Source organism: Carcharhinus amblyrhynchos, chromosome 7 (genome assembly GCF_965287045.1).
Source record: "Carcharhinus amblyrhynchos chromosome 7, sCarAmb.v2.hapA, whole genome shotgun sequence".
NCBI classification, from domain to species: Eukaryota; Metazoa; Chordata; class Chondrichthyes; order Carcharhiniformes; family Carcharhinidae; genus Carcharhinus; species Carcharhinus amblyrhynchos.
This window is the reverse complement of record NC_137330.1, coordinates 106,946,463-106,964,528: the sequence shown is the minus strand read 5'-3', so window position 1 is coordinate 106,964,528 and position 18,066 is coordinate 106,946,463. Positions and strand designations below refer to the sequence as shown.

At 45.0% G+C, this 18,066-nt stretch overlaps 1 protein-coding gene and 1 non-coding gene across 4 annotated transcripts in view; one reads left to right on the top strand and one right to left on the bottom strand.

Annotated features, from left to right (window-relative positions):
- Positions 1-18,066, top strand: part of LOC145345188 (tyrosine-protein kinase Fyn) — a 282,549-nt gene that overhangs the window by 237,429 nt on the left and 27,054 nt on the right. Inside the window, exons 8-10 of one of the 3 annotated variants that reach the window (XM_080192924.1) lie at positions 2,741-2,905; positions 3,479-3,634; positions 6,227-6,406. In XM_080192924.1, coding sequence (XP_080049050.1) covers positions 2,741-2,905; positions 3,479-3,634; positions 6,227-6,406 — 501 coding nt within the window. The remainder of the gene's footprint in view (positions 1-2,740; positions 2,906-3,478; positions 3,635-6,226; positions 6,407-18,066) is intronic. The other 2 variants (XM_080192923.1, XM_080192922.1) reach the window with 2 other exon arrangements.
- trnas-aga (transfer RNA serine (anticodon AGA)) lies at positions 10,288-10,369 on the bottom strand. Its single transcript has one exon. It is a non-coding gene; the product is annotated as a tRNA-Ser (tRNA).

Below are 18,066 nucleotides of genomic sequence, written 5' to 3'. Positions count from 1 at the left end.
TGAGGGGTTCATGGTATATTTCAGGGCAATCAGTTCAACAGCAATCTGAGAGGCAGAGCAAGCTCAACGGATCAAGGGGCCTTCTCCTGCCTCTAATGTCGAAGCTTTCTGTCTTTCACTCATCAGGACAAATGACAAGGGTACCAATTTGTGATGGGAACAACAATTTGTACTGCATGAGAAGAGTGAGTTAATTGGTTAACAAGTGGACAGCACTCCTACCTCGCAAAATATAAACTTGTTCTTTTCACATGTGGTATTCTTGTGAAATGTCCTGATGAGTGAAAGACAAAAAGCTTTGACAAAGTGTGTCTGTTTTTCAGCAATAATCAAGTTCTCCACAGCCAAACAGCTATTCATCATTTTTTAAAAATGCAACGGCATCCATCAGAAATGCAAAACCTTTTTCAAGTGTAAAAATGAGTGATAAATACAGGAGCCTGGGATGGGATTTTACAGCCTTGCTTGAGCGAGGCTGGAAAATCCCTCCCGAGTTCAGCAGACATTTTCATATTTTGCTTTTGAATTCATTCAAAATTTACATGTGCAAAATTGACGCTTATGGGAAGGTTTTTCTCTATTCTGTGGTTTAATTTTGGGGGTATGTGGCCATCAAGTGGCTACATGTTCGGCAGTGAGTAGACATACTGAGAAGTGGGATACTGTGGCCCTGATTTTACCGGCACGCCCAGCCCGATTTCGGGCAGGCGAGGCTCACAGAACCACATTCTCCATGGGCATCGGGCATGATCTTATGAGCCTTGGGCAGGGGTGCCAGTAAAATTCTACCCAAGTATGTGTTTGAGCAGCTCATTCCTCTGTCTTGCATTAGTCTGTTGCCTTTGTTAATACCTGCGATGTTCCTTACTCTTAATGATTTAATGGCAGTTCTCAAACAGCTTTGACCTGTGGACAATAACTTCTCTCTCTGTTCACATGTTACCTGCTTCCTGCTGCTTCAGTTACGCAGCCACTGGGTGGTTATATAAGCCAGGACCACTCTGGTTTCACACTGAGTTAGCAGCTCCTGTTGGTCTCACAGTCTTTCTCTATTACCCACAAGCTAACTTACTTTGCCGTGACATACGTACAACGGGGTGCCATCATTTGAACAAACTATTAAAGGTTAAGAGAGAAAATCGAATCGAGCTCCCACATCTGACGATACCAAGACTCCACCAGATCATCAACTTCAGTGGATGTTCTATTTGTAAATTCATGTCAACACCCTCAGAAAATTTTTACATACATTATACATTTTTCTGACAGAATAATTGGAATACAAGTCACCATATTCACAGTAAAGTTAGCTTTTTGTTCACCTTCTTGTTCAAATAAGGAAGATATCCGAGCCAGCCATTTTTCCAGATCCTAACCCCACATCGGCCTGTAGCGTGCACTTCTGCTCCAGTGAAGTAGTCCTGGGCATGACCTCCTGGTTGGCTCCCTCCATGTTTGCCCTCACGTTAAGGGTGGCAAGTGAGTTTCTGAGGTCTGCAGCCCCAATGAGATGGCCCACAGCTTTGAAAGGCCAACAGTAGGTTAGGGGGATTAGTGGGGTAAATGTACGGGGTTATGGGGAGAGCATGTGGGTGGGCGGTGCTCCTGGGTAAAGGTGTTCTCTTGGAGAGTTGGTGCAGATTTGATGGGCCAAGTAGCATCCTTCAAACTGTAGGGTTTCTATGGATTCGATGGAACAGTTTCACTGGGCTGTGACTTGTGACTTTTTCTAACTGTGGCCTCTTTCTTTGTGGCATGAAGCGTTTGGCCTACTACCACCTGTGAGGTGTTGCTGGTTCTCACTGTCTCTGGTACACTCTCTCCAGGGTTCTCTCCTGCCCCATCGCCCACCACCCCTGGTGAGGCCTCCTCCCCACCTGCTTACCCCATCCCTCTGCCCTGCCCCCCTCTCCCTGCTGCCCACGGCTGTTTCCACTTTCCTGCCTTTCAATATTGATAGTTTTTCTTTCCCCCGCCTCTTCCCCGTTCTCTTAACCGAGCTATCCATTAATTGAAAGGATGTGGGAGACCCTTATTCCACTAGATGGCCTTGTAGAAAAACTTGCTTCAAATTCTGATAGGCCGCAGTTCTTTGCCTGGCCCTACAGAGGGAGCCTTGTCACACTAGTCCGATACAAGTTGACTTCCACGCTGGAATTCTACCTTCCCCGCCCGCCATGGGATGGGAGCGGGTGAGGGACGGATAATGGAAATGTCCTTTGACCTCGGGTGGGATTTTCCAGATCGAACGAGGCTGTAAAACCCTGCCCACAATTACCTTTCTATCTTTTTTTTCCACTGTTCCTTAACTGATTTGTTAAATTGTACCTCATAATCGACAAGCTTGTGCCCCACCGCCCCCCCCCGCCATCCCAACCAAGCTGCCCGAGTTACCCCCTTTAAGTTACTGTGTGTGTGTAGGAAATAATTAAGAAGGCCTTTGACTTGAATAAATTAGTTATTTATTCAAGTCAAGAAAAAACTGAGACTACATTATCAATCGGTCTGAGTGAGAATTGGTCTTAGTGAGTTTGAAACCCCTCAGAGCTGTTGATTGTCCATGGAAACAGAGCTGCAGTCGCTTGCCAATGAGGTTATCTTGTTCCATTTTGCTCTTGTCAAGGTGATGGAAAGCCTGTATGATTTATTCGCTTGCCTCTCTCTCTCTCTCTCTCTGTCCTCTTTCTCTGCGGCCTGTGTGCCGCCGACCACTGCCGACCCCACCCTCGGCCCACTGCAGAACGAGCGGCGGGTCTCTGCTGTCGCCTGGTGGTCCCTTGCCACAAGGGAATGCCGAGGCTTGCCGACCTCTCCGTGAAAACCAAAGACGTGTGGGAAATCCCCCGGGAATCTCTGCAGCTAATCAAGAGGCTTGGAAATGGGCAGTTTGGGGAAGTCTGGATGGGTAGGAAGACTGGAGCTGTTGTGTAACCCCCTGCACCTGCCCAGACACCTGGGAGGGAGGGGGGTGTGGATTGCATGTTGCCGGTTCACGCGAGGAGCGATGGAAGGCGTGAAGGAGTTCACTGTGCACGTTAGGTCAACCTCAGTCATAAATTCACTCAAAAAAAAAACACCTGGCTGGAATCTTGCCACCGTTCACGCCAGTGGGACTTACCCGTCCCATCGCAGTGAATGGAGATTTGGCTGGCTGCCAAATTCTCCAAACTCGCTGCAGTGGGAGTGTGGCATAAAATGGCCAGTAAGATTTCTGCGGTCCGTTGGCTATTTATCCAGTGATGGATAGCAATTCTGCCATTGGCAGGAGAACATGGTCTCATCTGAAAATGATTATAGCGGAGTGAAAAGTATGTCTTGATCACTTGCTTTAAAAGAAAGAAAAGCAACTATTGGGATGGTCTGGAATTACTTTGACCCGACAATGAGCTGCACTTTGATACTTCACCTTCCATCCTCAGGATTGCATGTGCTTCATTTGAAATTTAAATCCTGTTCCCATTGCATCCATTCTCCATAGAGGCAGCTGATGGTTTGTGCTACAACCTAACACAGATATGTATTAACACGATACCGCAAACTGTCGGATTAGCTAAAGATTCTTGGGAAATTTTACGCGATTCCCTAATCTTGGAGAAAAAGCTTGGTCAGGGATGTTTCGCCGATGTGTGGTATGGTAAGGTGCTCAGAAGCTTCCTTCTCTAATCTTAAGGTCTGATTTGAAAGATTCACTCAAACGTTGAGAAACAGAAGGCGGCCCATTAATCAAAAGGTGCCCGTTATAACTGGGCAGTGAGAGGTCACATTACCTAATTGATCTTTAATCTGGAACATATTGTGCGTCATATGTCAAAGGGCGGTCGTTACAGGGAACACTGTTCTAAATCAAACAAACCCACTCCCAAATAGATGCCAAAATCCTCAGCTGGGAGTCCACAACAGCAAGGCCTAACATTAAAGTTAGAGTTAGGCCTTTGAAAGGTGTTGTCAGAACATACTTCTTCGTGCATACGGTATATCGGAAATCTCAAACTCCCGTGTTCAAAATGCTGCTGAGGCTGGGCATCAATTTGGGCAGCACAGTAGTTAGCATTGCTGCCTCAAGCGCCATGGACCCGGGTTCGATCCCAGCCTTGGGTGACCGTCTGCATGAGTTTCCTCCGGGCGCTCCAGTTTCTTCCCACAGTCCAAAGATGTGCAGGTTAGATGGATTGGTCATTGTAAATTGCCCTTTCGTGTTCAAAGATGTATGGGCTAGGTGGATTTGCCATGCTAAATTGCCCCTTTGTGTCCAAAGATGTATAAGTTACGTGGATTTGCCATGATAAATTGTCCCCTTTGTGTCCTAAGATGTATAGGCTAGATGGATGGTCATAGTAAATATGCAGGGTTACAGGGATAGGGCAGGAGTGTGGGCCTGGATAAACTGCTCTTTCAGACAGCCAGTGCAGACTTGATGAGCCGAATGGCCTCCTTCTGCACTTTAGGGCTTCTATTTTTTTATTCCATAAAGGTATTAAGGGAATAAGGAAGCAAGGGTGTGGAGATGCCAATCATTATCTAATTGAAAGGAAAAGCAGGTTTGAGGGGCTGAAAGATCTACTTCTGATCCTTTGGCCTTTACAAGGCTGAGGGCTGGAGGTGAAGTTCCCTGTGGAATTACCCAGGTTTCCAAACCGATGCCGGGACTTTCCAGGCTCTGCTCGGCAGATGGGTTTACCGCTCCTGCCAATTGTTTAGATGTGGTGTGACATCCTGAAATCAGCTTGTAACTGCTGGCTCCATATGGCATTGCCTCCATCCCACCCTGCCATTCAGAAAAGCCTTGTGTGCTTTGCAGTTGTGAAGATTACCCGACTGTGCAAATGCCTATTACGTGCATTTATCGAAGGCAACACAGAGAGGAATTTCCCAGACTTTTATTTCCTCCCGCCCCCAGATTACCCTTGGGGACCATCTTGTTTTGAACCTCAGTTTCAGATGGGTAAGGAGTGTATAGATCCAGATGTGTTCCTGTTTGTGTGGGATGGGCTGAATAGACAAGAAGGTCTTCCCCTGTCAGTCATTTTGCAATTGAAGGACCCAAGCTGAAACTGCCCCTGTGAGATCCAAATATCAAACTGGCCCATGCCAGACCACAAGCCCAAGTGCGGCCTCTAATCGTGCGATGGCATAAGCTGCCATTTTTTATTGGCTGAACCACAGGTCAAAGGGTATCTGAATAATAGCATGTAATAGACAATACCCCTTCTCCATTCAAAACTCAGGGAGATTAAAGCCAAATTTCTGAGATGTGGGCTTCGCTGGCAGCGCCAGCATTTGTTGCCAATCTCTAAATGCCCTCAACTGAGTGCCTTGTTGGCCATTTTAGGGAACAGTTAAGAGTCAACCACTTTTGCTGTGAGTCTGGTGTCAGGTAAGGAAAGCTTTTAAGAGAATCAGTATTAGACTTTTAATTGCAGATAGACTTTTAATTCCAATAGATAATTTCTATTGAATACAAATTTCACCTTCTGCCAATAGTGGCATTCGAATCCAGGTCCCCTAGATCTCTGGATTAGTACTCAAGTGACAATGCCACTGCGTCACCACCTTTCCAACAACTCGGCTTCACAGTTTATGCCCCAATATCACTCTGCCGTATCTGTACTGTATATCTCTGATGAGACCAAATTTTCCTATTTATCAAATTGTTAGTCTCTCTCCATGTGCGTACTATGCGCCATTGTAGAACCCAGAGGACATTTCATCACTTGAAAGTGTTATATCCATCAAAACAGGCAAGTTAACACTTTGCTGTCTCCAGTTATGTTGTTAGTGTGGCCCAGCTATATCCCAACATTCAAATCAAATTTGGAATTTGGGTGCTAATGGGATGGTATCATCAAAACTGCATGATGTGTTCAACATGTCATTTAACAGCATGTCACATTAGCTTAACGTGGCTTCTACATCAGTTTTACTACCAAGCCTAGCTTAAAGTAGTGTACGCCTAGTTCAGATATTGCATGTGTTTGCTAATAATCAGTCGCCTAAGTTAGTGACAAGGCATGTAAAGTCTGGCTGAAAAATTCCTCAAAGCCAATGTGTGAGCAAAATAACTGGCCTGTCGCATGAAACTCAAAGAACTGACCAAACCGTTTATTAGAAACTTAGTCTTTTTTTTGCTTTTGTCACCAGCTTGTCGTCATTTCATTTCCTTTAATGGTTTTGAATTTGTGTAAATTGAACCACTTTCTTTTTGGTTTCTTTTGTGGCTTGGGCGCAGGAACTTGGAATGGGGCCACGAAAGTTGCTGTGAAGACTCTGAAACCGGGCACCATGTCTCCCGAATCCTTCCTTGAAGAAGCTCAGATCATGAAGAAGCTGCGACATGACAAGTTGGTGCAGCTCTACGCTGTCGTCTCGGAAGAGCCAATCTACATCGTCACCGAGTACATGAGTAAAGGTACAATCGCCCTGTCGTTGCATGCTGGAGTTAACGCTTTCAGTGCGTCTCTCTATTCCTTTTTCATTGACCGTTTGCAGAAACAAGAGGGCAGCCCCAAAACTAGAAAATCCCACCCGAGGTCAACAGACCTTTCCATGGTCCGCCCCCTTGCCTACTCCAATTCCCATGCCTGGCGGAGCAGGAAAATTCATAGTAGTAGCGTGAGGGAATTATCTCGAGCTTGAAGCCAAAATTAGAAAGATTGACAAAAATATTAAACACAAAAGAATCGGTTGCTTTCAAAATCCACGTTGATCAAGAAATGTTCTGTAATTCTATACATTGCTTTTATTTTATATAAAACATTGTATACTTAATTCCGTCCACTAATTTTTTAAGCACAAAGGCTTCTCAACCTAGCGAACACTGGGGATGGCACGGTGGCACAGTGGTTAGCACTGCTGCCTCACAGTGCCAGGGACCCAGGTTCGATTCCTGGCTTGGGTCACTGTCTGTGTGGAGTTTGCACATTCTCCCTGTGTCTGCATGGGTTTCCTCCAGATGCTCCGGTTTTCTCCCACAGTCCAAAGATGTGCAGGTTAGGTTGATTGGCCATGCTAAATTGTCCCTTAGCGTCAGGGCATTAGCAGGGTAAATAAGTGGGGATAAGGCCTGGGTGGGATTGTGGTTGGTGGGCTGAGTTGTCTCCTCCTACACTGTAGGGATTCTATGAAGTGACCCCTTGGTTCTTGAGCTTCCAAACACATAATCCAGCTCCATTAATTGGAACTAGAATGGAAATGTGCATCAAGGTCACTCAACTGGGGCAGGTTACAATTCTAATGTAACCTTCCGGCCAATGCAGGTTATGCTTTCAAAATCCATATTTGTAAGGGAAAGCAGCATCAGCTAAGAGTTGAAATGCTTCAAAGAAATATAAAAACTAGAAGCAGGAGTAGGGCATTCAGCCCTTTGAGCCTACTGCACCACTCATTTTCATCATGGCTGATCATCAAATTCAGTATCCTGATTTTCCCCCCCCACCCCACACACATCCCTTGATCCCTTTAGCCATGTCAAAATCACAAAGCTAGATCTCCTAGCTAGGAGCAGATAATGATGGCACTACAATAGCACAGTGGTTAGCACTGCTGCCTCACAGCACCAGGAACCCGGGTTTGATTCCCAGCTTGGGTCACTGTCTGTGTGGAGTCTGCACATACTCCCCGTGTCTGCATGGGTTTCCTCCTACAGTCCAAAAGATGTGCTTGTTAGGTGCATTGGCCATGCTAAATTCTCCATCAATGTACCCAAACAGGTGCCAGAGTGTGGCAACTAGGGGATTTTCACACTACCTTCATTGCAGTGTTAATGTTAGCCTACTTGTGACACTAATAAATAAATAAAGTTGTCGAGTTTTGACCTGAAGGCAGTCCCCTCGAGCCCAGTCACAATCTATCAGGGAGTTTAAAAAAAACACAGCCAGAATGATACAAATGTGAAATTCCATTCTGACACTGACTTGATGGGCCGAATGGCTTTCTTTCTGTTCCACAAATCTGGCTTGAAGAAGGAACCAAACCAAGTATGTCAAACTTCCCTTATTTTGAGGAATTGTTTGGGACATTATCTGATAAATATATATGACAAGGTTAGACCTTTGCTGCTGCTTTCTGTGTAACACATTGGTTGGTTAATGTATGCCATGATACTCAATTGCTTTTGGAAGGCACAGGATACGCCCCAGGGAGAGGTAGGATAGTCAGGTAGCTGAAGGAATTTGCAATAAACATTTCTGTTTGTTATTGTGAGCTCTGTGTCAGGACCTGTCAAGATACTCTCTGATAGCTCTAAATGTGAAATAAAATGTGAAAGTTGCAATATTTCAAATAGCACTAGCAGGAGGGTTTGAGAAGCATTACCTAGCGACTTTTTGATAAATGGGATTTGTCATCAAGAGGACGAGTTGACTTTTTTCCTGGCCCTTAGTGCCAATCTTAGGTCTCCAACATCAGTTTATTCAGGAAGAATGCAATTTTTTTTGGCTGGGAGGGCGTGGGAGTATCCAGAACACTGCCCTTAATCACACAGTGAGTGGCAACCTCTGCCTGAACAGCTGTCCATCCTGTCAAATGGTGTCTCACTATTAACCCCTCTCATCATCAAATTCAATATCCTGATCCTGCTTTCCTCCTACATCCCTTGATCCCTTTAGCCCAGAGAGCTATAATCAATTTCTTCGCAAAATCCCACTTGGAGTACTGTGCGCAGTTCTGGTCGCCTCACTACAGGAAGGATGTGGAAGCTATTGAGAGGGTGCAGAGGAGATTTACAAGGATGTTGCCTGGATTGGGAGGCATGCCTTATGAAGATAGGTTGAGGGAGCTAGGTCTCTTCTCCCTGGAGAGACGAAGGTTGAGAGGTGACCTGATAGGGGTTTATAAAATGTTGAGAGGAATAGATAGGGTGGATTCTCAGAGGCTATTTCCCAGGGCTGAAATGGTCGCTATGAGAGGACACAGGTTTAAGGTGCTGGGAAGCAAGTACAGAGGAGACGTTAGGGGAAAGTTTTTCACTCAAAGGGTGGTAAGTGAGTGAAATTGGCTGCCATCGGTGTTGGTAGAGGCGAACTCACTGGGGTCTTTTAAAAGACTTCTGGACGAGTATATGGGATCTAATGGCATTGGGAGTTACAGATAGTTCTATGGCTTGGTAGATATAGATGTGATCGGCGCAACTTGTGGGCCGAAGGGCCTGTTTGTGCTGTAGTGTTCTATGTTCTGTGTTCTATCTCATAACGTTTTGGCCTCAACTACATTCTGTGGTAATGAATTCCACACGTTCATCACCCTCTGGGTGAAGAAATTTCTCCTCACCTCAGTTCTAAAAGGTTTACCCCTTATCCTCAAACTATGACCCCTAGTTCTGAACTGACCCACCATTGGGAACATTCTTTCTGAATCTACCCTTACTAGCCCTGTTAGAATTTTGTAAGTTTCTATGAGATCCCCTCTCATTCTTCTAAACTCCAGTGAATATGATCCTAACTGGCTTAGTCTCTCCTCATATGACAGACCTGCCATCCCAGGAATCAGCCTGGTAAACCTTCACTGTACTCCCTCTATAGCAAGGACATTGTTCATCAGATAAGGAAACCAAAACTGCTCACAATACTCCAGGTGTGTGGCCTCACTAACGCCGTATACAATTGCAGCAAAACATCCCTATCCCTATACTCAAATCCTCTTGCTATGAAGGACAACATACCATTTTCCTTCTTTACTGCCTGCTGTGCCAGTGCACTTACTTTCATACTTAGCTTATGTAATTCTCATCGTCACATTGCCCTGAGTTTGAAGGCTTGAGGCGAAGCCACCAGGGAGTAGGCAGTCTCAATATTGGGGGGAAAGACTGAAGAAGCTCCAAGGAACAAAAGTTTAGGAGAGACCTCATCAAAGTCAGAGAGATTTATGGTTGCCAACCCTCCTGGATCAGCCTGGCGTCTCCCAGAACCTAATGTCAATCTTCAGATCACTGCTGTGTACAATCTGGGAGAAAAATCGAGACATTAGAAATGATTTGTTATTAAATTTTGGCAGGATGACTACATTAACAAGTAGGTTACAATGAAGTTATTGTGAAAATCCCCCAGTCACCACACTCCGGTGCCTGTTCGGCTACACTGAAGGAGAATTTAGCACGGCCAATGCACCTAACCCACACATCTTTGGACTGTGGAAGGAAACCAAAGCACCCAGAGGAAACCCACACAGACACAGGGAGAATGTGCAAACTCCGCACAGACAGCAACCCAAGCTGGGAGTTGAACCCAGGTCCCTGGCGCTGTGAGGCAGCAGTGCTAACAACCACTGAGCCACCGTGCCACCCACAGAGAAATACCTAGTCAGCAAGATTTGAACTTGCACAGGGAAACCCCAATGGATTTCTAGTCCATCGCCTTAACCACTCGGCCATGACAACACATAACAGCTGGATCAGCTTGGTGCCAGGAGCATGGGATCCAGTCACCATTCTGGCTGTAGTGGATTTGGGACATGTTACCTTGCCTACCAGGCGTCGAGGTGATGGTCCAACCTGCCTTTGGACAGCGAACTTGAGAGGAGCCTTTTGAGTTGAGTGCTTTGTCTTGTGCTCTTCCACAGGCAGTGCTAAACGTTCACTGGAGAATTCTGCACCAAGGGAAAACTGACAAACTTTCACTGGAGCATCATGGAAAAGGAGATTGATTAGGCAATTGGCTAAGATTATGAAAAGAAATGGGGGAAAGGGACGGGAGATTGGATTACTGTCAGTAGCCACAGTTGAAGAGCTATTGCTCTCATACGTGTGATTTTTAAAAATGATTCCAAGATGTACAGACAAACATGTCTAATAAATTGCGATAATCCCAAACTCTAACCAGAGGCTATGGATTCAAGCTGAGAATTTAACCGTGCTACACAGACGCTGCGGAATTGACTGCCCAGGTTCACTGGAGGTGAATATCATCAATCAATTCAGTGAGAAACTGCCTGTTTATTTTTTTGCTAAAAGAGCACCTTCCAGGGTATAAGAACAAAGAAAATTACAGCGCAGGAACAGGCCCTTCGGCCCCCCCAGCCTGACCATGCTGCCCGACTGAACTAAAACCCCCTATCCTTCCGGGGACTGTATCCCTCTATTCCCATCCTTTCGTGTGTTTGTCCAGACACCCCTTAAAACTCGCTGTTGTATCTGCTTCCACGTCCTCCCCCAGCAGCGTGTTTGAAGCACCCAGCACCCTCTGCGACCCAAGAAATTGTGGTTCAAACCTTGGGCTGGGGAAGATTGACCCCAACGCACTTCATTCTAACCTTAGGCAAACCAGCAATAGAAGCAGAAAATGCTGGAAATATTAGGGGAGGCTGTGACGTGGTGTTATTAGACTGATAATCCAGTGATCCCAGGTAATGCTTTGGAGACCCGGGTTCAAGTCCCATCATGGCAGATGGTGAAATTTATATTCAGTAAAAATCTGGAAGTAAAAGTCCAATGATGACAATCACGATTATTGTAAAAATACATCCTCCACATGTCTACATGGGTTTCCTCCAACAGTTCAAAGATGTGCAGATTAAGTGGATTGGTCATACAAAGTTGCCCTTTAGTGTCCCAAGATGTGTAGGTTGGATGGATTGGCCATGGTAGATGTTTGGAGTTACAGGAATAGGGCCGGGGAGAGAGCCTGGATAAGATACTCTATTAGAGAGTTGGTGCAGAATCGATGGGCCGAATGGCCACTTCTGCACTGTTAGGATTCTATGATCATATAAAATCTAGCTCATTACTGGAACAGTAGTGTGGAACAAAACTTTTACAGATCTTTCAAGTCTCGAGCACAATACAATAATTGGATAAAATGGCCAACGTTCATTTCCCAGCATTGTTACCACTCACCCACCCTTCTGAATTGAAAAGGATTTGATTAATTATGTTGCATGTATCAACATACAGTGAAAAGTATTGTTTCTTGCGTGCTACGCAGACAAAGCGTATTGTGCATGGAGAAGGAAAGGAGAGGGTGCAGAATATCGTGTTATAGTCATAGCTGGGATGTAGCCAAAGATCAACTTACTGCAAGGTAGATCCATGGGCAGGAAAGTTGTATGTGACCGGCAAGCCTGAATGTATCGTGAAGGCAGTGAGGGAATACTTTCCAAGGGTTAAGGCAAATAGCTAGAAGACCCTGCACATTAAATAATCCATTTCATTGGTCTCAAAAGGCAGTACTTAAGCACTTACAGTGGATATCTACACAATGCTGCCATAAGCACTTTTATAAGGTCACTGGCGAACCTTGCAAATCTGTCAAAGCAAATAACTCATCGATTACTGTTGCTCGCCTTTGACGTGTGAAGTGGAGTACTGAATTGCTTTCATTTTCTCTACAGTGTTGTCTCTCTTTCTGAAATAGCTCCACATTATAGGAAGGATGTGGAAGCATTAGAAAGGGAGCAGAGGACATTTACCAGGATGTTGCCTGGTATGGTGGGAAGTCTTATGAGGAAAGGCTGAGGGACTTGAGGCTGTTTTCATTAGAGAGAAGACGGTTCAGAGGTGACTTAATAGAGACATATAAGATGATCAGAGGATTAGATAGGGTGAACAGTGAGAGCCTTTTTCCCCGGATGGAGATGGCTAGCACAAGGGGACATAGCTTTAAATTGAGGGGTGATAGGTGTAGGACAGATGTCAGAGGTAGGTTTTTTACTCAGAGTAGTAAGGGTGTGGAATACCCTGCCTGTAACAGTAATGGATCCGTCAACATTAAGGGCATTTAAATGGTCATTGGATAAACATACGGATGATACTGGAATAGTGTAGGTTAGATGGGTTTTAGATTGGTTTCACAGGACAGCACAACATTGAGGGCTTTTTACAGCTGATTGTGGAACCATAAAAAAGTCAGAGCACAGAAAGAGGTCATTCGGCCCATCCTGTCCATGCCAACCCGAGGACACCTGGGTGCCCTTTCTAATCTCACCTTCCTTCCCATGGCCCAAAGCCCTGCAGCTTATAGCACTTAAGGTGCAAATCCAGGTACGTTGTAAAAGAGTTTAGAGTCCATGTCCCCTGGTTCTAGAATTCTGCACCAAGGGAAACAATTTTATCCTGTCAACTCTACCTCTTCCCCTTATAATTTTGTAAATCTTTATCAAGTCACCTCTCAGCCTTCTTGTTCCAAGGAAAATAGCCCCAACCTATCCAATCTTTCCTCATAGCTACACTTTTCTAGCTCTGGCAACATTCTTTTTTTTATTCATTCGTGGAATATGGGCGTCGCTGGCTGGCCAGCATTTATTGTCCATCTCTAGTAGGCCTTGTTCAGAGGGCTGTTGGGAGTCAACCACATTGCTGTGACTCTGGAGTCACACATAGGCCAGACCAAGTAAGGACTGCAGATTTCCTTCCCTAAGGATATTAGTGAACCAGATGGGTTTTTCCGACAATCGGCAGTGGTTTCATGGTCATCAGTAGATTCTTAATTCCAGGTTTTTTTATTGAATTCAATTCCACCATCTGCCATGGCAGGATTTGAACCTTGGTCCCCATGAGTTTCTGGATTAATAGTCTAGCGATAATACTAGGCCATCGCTTTCCCTCTTGTAAACCTCCCCTGCACTCTCTCCAGAGCAATTACGTTCTTCCTATGATATGGTGACGAGAAAAGTCACTTCCTCTCATCCAGATTTATTGAGAGAGAGATTCTCTCCTGTTAGGCGGTACTGGTCCTCCCAGAATTGCCACCACCTTTGCTCTGTACAAACACGGGTGACTGTGGGGCAATCTCTTGTTGCAAGCTAAACCATCAAAAACTGGGCAGTTGGAAAACATAGAAACCTAGGATATAGGAGCAGGAGAAGGCCATTCGGCCCTTCGAGCCTGTTCTGCTATTCATCACAATCATGGCTGATCATTAACTCAATAACCTAATCCTGCTTTCTCCCCATAACCTTTGATCCCATTCACCCCAAGTGCTATATCCAGCCGCCTCTTGAATACATTCAATGTTTTGGCATCAGCTACTTCCTGTGGTAATGAATTCCACAGGCTCACCACTCTCTGGGTGAAGAAATGTCTCCTCACCTCTGACCTAAATGGTCTACCCTGAATCCTCAAACTGTGACCCCTGGTTCTGGGCTCCCCCACCATCGGGAACATCCTCCCTGCATCTACCCTGTCTAGTCCTGCTAGAATTTTATAAGTCTCCATGAGATTCCTCAAAGATGATTGTAGACTCTGCTGCGAGAGCACTGAGACTGGGCAACGCGTCGATGGCCTTCAGGGCGGTTTTGGGTACGGGCTGAAGGCTTTCAGATCACTGCGACAACAACCGGAGGAACCACAGCGGTTCCTCTCATCGAGGGGTGTCAAATCAGAGGGACAACTCACTAGGGCTCACCCTGAGGGCCTTGAGAGATGTTCAGCGTATTGAAGTGGAATTGACCGCACTACTCAGAGTCTCGCAGCCGGGAACTAGTGGGTGAAAATTAAAGATATATATTCGCCAGCACAGGGAAAGAAAGAAGCAATGCTGATTGCGTGAGAAAGGGAAATGATGTTCGTCTAGCACGCTCCCTTGAAACGGAAAAAGCAAACAGTGTGTGACACATGATTGCTGAGATTGCAGAAACCCTGTAAAAGTAATTAAATCTGCATGAGATAAGGAGGGTTTCAGAAAGTGCACCAGAACTACATTAAGAAATGAAAGGAATGACTGGCTCTGGTGCTGAATGAGCTTGAGTAATGTTTTTATGGAGCTTTGCAGTGGTGTGTGGGCTAATTATGTTCGTCTGGTTAAAAGGAAAACATTCCAGTTCAAAATAAGCAGACTTGGTTACAATGACGGAGGTTTCTACTTTCCTTTCCCATTAGTGAGAGGCTCCTGACCAAGTGTTTTCACTCTGTCTTTGGTTTACAGTTCTGGTGGTTTCTCTCTCTCTCTCTCTCTCCTCACTCTGATGATTGGCCGCACATCTAGTTTGACCAGGATGTGTTGATCCTCCCAGCTCCCCCCACCCCCTCTCTGCTGACAATGCAGCTGCCATCCAGAGCCTGAACATCTGGAAAGCTTCTTAGTCCCCACAAAAGATGCTGGAGTTAAAATTGAAACTGTAACCAGGCTGTGGATGAATCTAAAAGAATAAAGGCACCATAGAATCCCTACTGTGCAGAAAAAGGTCATTCGGCCCATTGAGCCTGCACCGACCACAATCCCTCCCAGACCCCATTCCCGTAACCCCACATATTTATCCTGCTAATCTTCCTGACACTAAGGGGCAATTAAGCATGGCCAATCAACCTAACCTGCACGGCTTTGAACTGTGGGAGGAAACCGGAGCACCCGGAGGAAACCCATGCAGACACGGGGAGAACATGCAAACTCCACACAGACAGTGACCCGAGGCTAGAATTGAACCCAGGTTCCTGGCACTGAGGAGTAGCAGTGCTTTCTATCAGTTTCAAGGCACTACCTGCAATCCCACGTGCTTTAACTTTACATCGTAATCTGTTACATGAGACCTTGTCGTAAGCCATCTGAAAGTTTAAATAAAATACATTAACCAGTTCTCCCTGATCAATTCAGTTAGTTATATCATCAAAGAATTCCAGAAGATTTGACATGTAAAGTTAAAGCACGTGGGATTGCAGGTAATGTCTTGAGATGGATGGAAAGCTGGTTAGCAGATAGGAAGCAAAGAGTTGGCACAAACAGGTCTTTTTCAATTGGCAGTCAGTGATGAGTAAGGTTCCACACGGATCTATGCTCAGACCCCAACTGTTTGTTATATATTAATGATTTGGACAAAGGAATAAATGTATTATCTCCAAAATCGTAGATGATGCAAAGTTGGGGAGGGAGGGTGAGCTGTGAGGAATGTGAAAAGATGCTCCAGTATAATTTGAATAGGTTGTGTGTGTGGACATCTGCATGGCAGATGCAGTATAATGTGGATAAATGTGAGGTTATCTGCTTTTGAACAAAAATAAAAACGCAGATTGTTATTTGAATTGGTGTAAATTGAGAGAGGTGGATATTCACTTAGCAAGATTTTGTGTCCTTATGCATCAGTCGCTGAAAGTACGCAGGTACAGCAGGCAGTAAAGAAGGCAAATAGTATGTTGGCCATCACAGTGAGAGGATTTGAATATGGGGATGTCTTACTGCAATTATATATGGCGTTGGTGAGACCATCTGGAGTATTGTGTGCAGTTTTGGTGCCCTTATCTGAGGAAGGATGTCCTTGCTATGGAAGAAGTGCAGCAAAGGTTTAGAATCATAGAAAAACTATAGCACAAACAGACCCTTCAGCCCACAAGTTGCGCTGATCTTATCTCTACCTACTAGGCTTACTTGTAACCCTCGATCTGATTAAGTCCTATGTTTACCAGGCTGATTCCTGGGATGGCAGATATGAGGAGTAACTAAGTCGGTTAGGATTATATTCACTAGAGTTTAGAAGAATGAGAGGGGATCTCATAGAAACTTATAAAATTCTAACAGGGTTAGACAGGGTGGATTCAGAAAGAATGTTCCCAATGGTGGTGGGGAGTCCAGAACTAGGGGTCATAGTTTGCGAATAAGGGGTAAACCTTTTACAACAGAGGTGAGGAGGAATTTCTTCACCCAGAGGGTGGTGAATGTGTGGAATTCACTACCACAGAAAGTATCTGAAGACAAAGCAAGAAATTAGATATAGTTCTTGGGGCTAAAGGGATCAAGGGATATGGGGGGGTGGGGAAAGGTGGAATCAGGATAATGAATTTAATGATCAGCCATGATGATAATGAATGGCGGAGCGGGCTCAAACGGCCAAATGGCCTACTCCTGCTTCTAGTTTTTATGCATGTTAGTAAATCTCCATTAGTCCTTCATTGCCTCCCATCCATTGACTCTGTCTACACTTGCTGCTGCCTCGGCAAAGCAGTCGGCATAATTAATGACCGCACACACCCCGGACATTCTCTCTTCCACCTTCTTCCATTGAGAAAAAGATATAAAAGTCTAAGATCATATGCTGACCGACTCAAGAACAGCTTCTTCCCTGCTGCTGTCAGACTTTTGAGTGGACCTACCTTGCATTAAATTGATTTTTCTCTACACTCTAGCGATGACTGTAACACTACATTCTGCACTGTCTTGTTCCCTTCTCTATGAATGGTATGCTTTGTCTGTACAGTGCATAAGAAGCAATACTTTTCACTGTATGTTAATACACATGACAATAATAAATCAAATAAATTAATTTAAAAAATTGTATTGGGATGCAGCAAGATGAAATCTGAAGACTCCAAGAATGTCTCTGAATTATAAGGATATATTTCCTTTTGCAGCTCGTTTTGTTAAACAAATCCCTCTGTTAATAGCCTTCATGTTTCCGGCCTTGCGATGTGTCTTGGGCACTACAAGCCAAGTATTGTTATCTTGATTCCTCTTGGGGATACATGGCTTCTCAATCGCAAGTTTAGAAAACCTGTCAAACCTCTCTTTAAATTAATTCACGGGATGTGGGTGTTGCCGGCTGGGCCAAGCATTTATTGTCCCTCTCTAACTGCCCTCCATTGAAGGGTCAACCACATTTTTACAGCATCCATACCCTGTTCCTTTATGGAGCGTCTGGACCCAATTTTAACCCACTCTGCACCATAGTCCATTCCAGTTCCATTTTAAGCTGGGTAATAAACTCACTTACACTTGCAGGGAGGGGATTATTAGATCCAGGCTGTGAGAATGCTGCTCACTTATTGATTGCTTAGCAACACTTAGGTTTATGACTTTTTCCACAACACTGCAACACTGCTTGAATTGATGAGCGGGAATTTAATGAAGCATCATTCCTCACGCTCTCTGTGTCTCAGTGTGACGACACACAGCACAAACACCCACTGAACCCATAGAGAGAGTATCGCTTTTCCATGTCAGTGCGAGGTTTGATGTTAAATCACACCGTGGATTGGGTTATTTCTTTAATTACTGTGAGCGTTTGCGTGCCGATAGAGCAAAGGGAGTACATTTTCATCAGTTTTCATGTGGGGCATGAAAATTCAGTCCCTCACACTCTCTACAGCGATGGTGCCAACAGACACGGACGTATCTATAAGTAGAGGCACTACATTCATGAAAGCCTTGGGCCATA